The sequence below is a fragment of the Macaca nemestrina genome, chromosome 12 (genome assembly GCF_043159975.1).
Source record: "Macaca nemestrina isolate mMacNem1 chromosome 12, mMacNem.hap1, whole genome shotgun sequence".
In the NCBI taxonomy this organism is placed as follows: domain Eukaryota; kingdom Metazoa; phylum Chordata; class Mammalia; order Primates; family Cercopithecidae; genus Macaca; species Macaca nemestrina.
In genome coordinates, this window is record NC_092136.1 from 29834222 (window position 1) to 29838879 (window position 4658).

The window sequence follows — 4658 nt, forward strand, 5'->3', positions numbered from 1 at the left end:
TTTGTCCCTAGCAGCATTCACTGACCATGGCGAAACTTTAATTGATCTTTCCATGCCACAGCCTACCTATTATCCATGAGGAACAGCAACAGTTAAAACCCACTCTGTAGTTACGTCTTGGTTCCATTAACAACTCCACCATGTAATTAAACTTATTTCTCAAACAAGCAGACACGGTTCACTAAAGAATCTGAGAAGAGCCATTTAAATTATGCTTAGTGTTTTGCTCTGGGTTAACCACGATCAAGTCTGGGCTTGGAACTGAAGTTTAGAAAGAATGTGGAGAATGCGGCTGGCCCAGAACTCACCAGTGCTGAATCTTCGTGGGAGCCAGGATGTATTTCCTGTGCAATCTGTGAAACTTCTAATTTATTACTGCTCATTGTTTTCCTCCATGAATATGTTGGGTAAAAATGCAGGTTGCTGAATACTTGTCCCGTTCTTGGAACAGCCTCCATTAACGAAAGCAGCAAATCTAATAGTGAAATAAGCACCAGAAATGGAAAATGTTTCTTTCTGAAAGGTGTAATTATGAGAAGTATCCCATTAACAATGTCTTGAAAAAAGATAAATTTCCCATTATCAGTACATTCTATGGCTGTACTGTGCAAACACTTGACTTACACCACAGATAGTTTCAGGACTTTTTTTTTTTTTTTAAGGCTAAGATTTGGCTTAGCAAAAGGCACTGAAAACATAAGGATGACATTAAATAGTTAAATTACACACTCCGTTGTAATGCAGAGTGAGAAGGGGAACCCACAGAGATTTAATAGCTTTCTGAGTCTATAAAACCCTAGTTTTACAAATGCAAGTCAAATAAAAAACTATTAAAGTTGCAACCAAAAGATGATTCGAGTTAAAGGTCATGAAATAAAAAGAAGCTAACAGGCAAGGTCACCAGATACCAAAGAAAATGCCAAAATAAAACACCAAGGGCTGTAAAATAAAAATCAACCTCTTCCTCTTGAGTTAAAAATCCAAAAATAATTTGTTTGAAGTCCTAAAAAGGGTCCAAATGTCATACACAAAGTACTGTACGCCTTCATGGTCTCACACTGGCTGCTCTGAGGAGACCATGCAGTTAGTACCCGGAAAACAGTACAACCTCTTCAGAGAACTGGATGAGTCCAGATGTTGGAGATTATGATCTTCTGAATCCATTGGAATTTATGCCAGGAGATTAAACAGAAGAATTAATTTATGACTTTCTCTACCCATTCCCAATGTGGGCTCAGCTTATTATCTGTACACATTGCAATGCACTGTAATTACAATGCTGAAAATAATTTGCAACATGTGATGACTGTAGTTAAGTTTAAAAAGGGGGGTGTTTGTCATAATTTAGTCCCCACATCTGGTTCTATCATATTTGCCAAATGATTAATATAGGAATATATTACAGTGAAATCCTTTCATATCAAAGTTTTATTTGCCAGGAAATAGAACACTTTCCTCCCATCTCTCTCCCCATCTCCCCCCACATTCTAGGCTGAACTCAAATTTCCAGCACCAAGGTTCATCTGAGTGAGGACAGGGAGTCTGCTCTTATCTTTGTTCAATTCTGTAAGTTCCGTAGTCACAACTGGAATGGATATGCATCCTTTGTTTTAAAAGCACACCCACAAGAAAGAAAACCTAAATCTTATTCTGAAAGCAGATGGGGCATCAGAAATATCAAACAAGTTAAAACCACAGGAATTAAATTATAAATTTTAAACTCCCTTTTATTGAAATATAAGTTTGTTTAGTATATTTACACCACACTTTATGCACATATATACAGAGAAGGTAAATTCTGTAAAATAAAAAAGTTTTTCTTAATAAAAAATTAAAATAAAAACAAAATAAAGTGCATAAAACTGACTTTTTTTTTCCTTCTGGTGAACATCATCATTGTCAAAATTTTGGTCGGTTGGGAGTGGGAGGAAGAAGAAATTCATTATATTTGACTTAGTGCATACAGCTGGCCCTGAATTTGTAGCCTTCAGGCCAAAATGACAAGAGGTCAGGAATGAGTCAGGCAAATTGTCAAGGTCTGCAGGGCTCCCCAGAGTCTGGAGGTCCTGCTCTCTTTGTCCTATCGGGAGCCGTCCCCCTGCTTGGAACAGTGATCTCACCATCGCGGCGCTGGAACAAAGGGAGAACACAGGAAGGGGGCTCCACCAGCCAATGTCACAGCCCTGCTCCGGGGCCACCAGCGCTGTGTTTGGTAGAAAATTGCAGAATTAGCTCAACGGCTCAAACGGAAGTTTTCCTTTTTCGGAAAGGGAATGAGGGGGGCCCAAGAATGGGGTACATCTCCCACAGGGACGGCCACTCGGGGGCCAAACCCCAGTAGCCAGTTTCTTCGGATCCAATCTCCGTGCTGGCACAGGAAAGAATCCTTTTATAAGCTGGGTGGAGGGAATGTTACACTTCTCGCCTCGGTGAGTTCGTCCTCCCAGAACTTTGAAAGGAAACAGCGTGGGATTGAAAGAAAGGGGCAGGTGGGTGAAGAGCTTAAGTTTTTAGACACCTTTGCGGGTGGGCGTTGGCCGGCTGGTCCCCGACAGTGGCAGAGGCGACGTCCCTTCCCCCCATCATCCATACCCCAGCCCCAGGTCTCTCTCTTTTCCTCCGGGTGACACTAAGTCCCAGACCGGTGGCCGTACTTGGCCTTACAGTGCAAAATGTGCTTGGCGAGGAAGTCGAGGCGGCGCTGTAGCAGCTGAGCGTGGGGGTCGGCGAGCGCGGCCAGCTCGGGGAAGCGAGGCTCGTGGCGCCGGTAGAGGCGCAGCAGCCGGGCCGCGGCGTCCTGTCCGCGGTGCAGCTCCAGGACGCGCCGCGCGGTCCGCTCGCGGAACACGCACACTGACTGCAACAGCGGCTCGTTGTACTTGTCCCACATGCCTGCCACCCGGTAGCCGTGCACCAAGCCCGCCTCGTTGTCCAGAAAGACCAGCGCCCCGCCGGGACCGCGGTGCAGGTTGCTGGTGGCGCGCTGCATGACGCGCGGGTCCCACTGCAGGCTGAAGAGGTTGCTTACGAGCCGGTCGAAGTTGGCTGTCAGGTAGTCGAAGAGGATTAAGTCGGTCCATTGTACTAGGTCCACGAGCTCCGCCTGGCTGAGGTTGGCCAGCTCACCCCCCGCGTCCCGGAGGGGGCGCAGACGGCCGTCCTCCGAGCGCCAAGGCGCGGGCACCACCACGTCCGTGAGGTTGGGCAGCCAGCGCGTCAGGCTCACCACGCTGCCCTCGGTCCAGTGCGCAGCGCGCAGCTCCTCCTGCACCTGCGCCCACTGCGTGCCCCGAGCCTCCACCCGGGCCAGTGCCAGCGGCGGCACGTGGCGTTGGAGGCCCAGCAGGCGCGCCAGGTAGTAGGACAGGGCCTCGCCCTGAATCTGCTCCGGGTTGATGCCGTAGCGCACGCAGGCGCGGGTGCCGTCGGCAAAGCGGGCCAGTCGGTTGGAGCTGCGCCCGCAACCCCCGCGCTCCAGGGACACCACCCGGGCGCCGCGAGCCACCTCCAGCCACGCCGCCGCCTGGGCCTCCGAAAAGCCCCGGGGCACCTGCTCCTCCAGGCCGCGGCTCCAGAAGACGCCCCCGTGCACCGCGGCGCTCTCCTCCGGCCGGGGCTGCCCGGCAGGCACGTGCCACCTGCGCTCGCCCGGAGACTGCCGGGGCGGGCCGTCCGCGCCGGCCGCCAGGGTGAGCAGCGCCCGGAAAGTTTTCAGGGAGCCGCCGCGGGAGTCCCACGCCAGGGGCGGGGGCAGAGGGAAGCGAGGCGCGGGCGCGGGGCCGCCGCTCCGGGCCGGGCGCCGTGGGAGTCTGTCTTCGGGCGGCCGGGAGGCGGGCAGCTCGGCCCTCGGCGGCAGGAGCCCTCCCCACAGCACCAGCAGCGAGCCCAGCGCCAGCAGCCAGAGCCCCGCGGTGGCGGCGGCGCCCCGCATCCTCCTGCCCATGCTCCCGCGACTGTGCCGGTGCGCCGCCACCGCTTCAAGCCGAGCCCAGGCACCCGGGTCCCGGCGGCGAGGCGGGCCCGGCAGTTGGTGGGCCCCGGGGCTTCGGGCGCTTCGGCCCCATCGCGGCCGCGGGGCGCTGCGGGGCTCTGTCCGGCGCTCCGCCCGGCGCTGGGAACTCGCGTCGCCGCCGCTTCCCAGCTGCTTTTGTATTTCGCTGTGAGACCCTCCGGTGGGCGCGATTCACAGGCGCCCGGACCACGTGGGAGCGAGGGGGATCCCCCTCCCCCTCCTCCGCCGCCGCTCCCCGCCCCCCGCTCCCCCGCCCCCTTCCCCTCCTCTTCCCCTTAAAGCGGCGATGGCTTCTTCCGAGAGGGAGAGGCGGCCGCACACTCGGTCGGGGACTTAGGGGCCTGGAGGAAGCCGGACTGGCTGCGCCCGCGCCAGAGCGTAGGAGGGGGTGGCGCAGAGCTGGAGTCTGGGGCCTGGCGGGAGGGACGCGCCCTGGGCCCTCGTGGGGGTGTCGTGGTCGCCTGGTCCCTTCGCCTAGGCAGCACCGGGTCTCCTGCAAACTTCAGACAAATTTCCACCGCTCTCCGAGCTCCGCCAGGCTAGGATCAGGCAGAGTCCCTTTGCTTTCTCAGTGTCTGTCCGGGTGATTCACGCTGCTTTATGTAAATCCCTGGGAATGTCTCTGAGCCACAGAGGATGTGATTCC

At 54.7% G+C, this 4658-nt stretch overlaps 1 protein-coding gene across 1 annotated transcript; it reads right to left on the reverse strand.

Annotated features, from left to right (window-relative positions):
* Window positions 1–1706: 1706 nt before the first annotated feature.
* LOC105471561 (four-jointed box kinase 1) lies at window positions 1707–4203 on the reverse strand. The gene has a single exon (XM_011724100.2). The coding sequence runs from the start codon at window positions 3941–3943 to the stop codon at window positions 2630–2632; it is 1314 nt and encodes a 437-aa protein (XP_011722402.1). The 5' UTR covers window positions 3944–4203; the 3' UTR covers window positions 1707–2629.
* Between the last annotated feature and the right edge of the window lie 455 nt (window positions 4204–4658).

Coding starts and splice junctions, on each gene's coding strand:
- LOC105471561 (XM_011724100.2), bottom strand. CDS start 3,943: ATGGGCAGGAGGATGCGGGGCGCCGCCGCCACCGCGGGGCTCTGGCTG.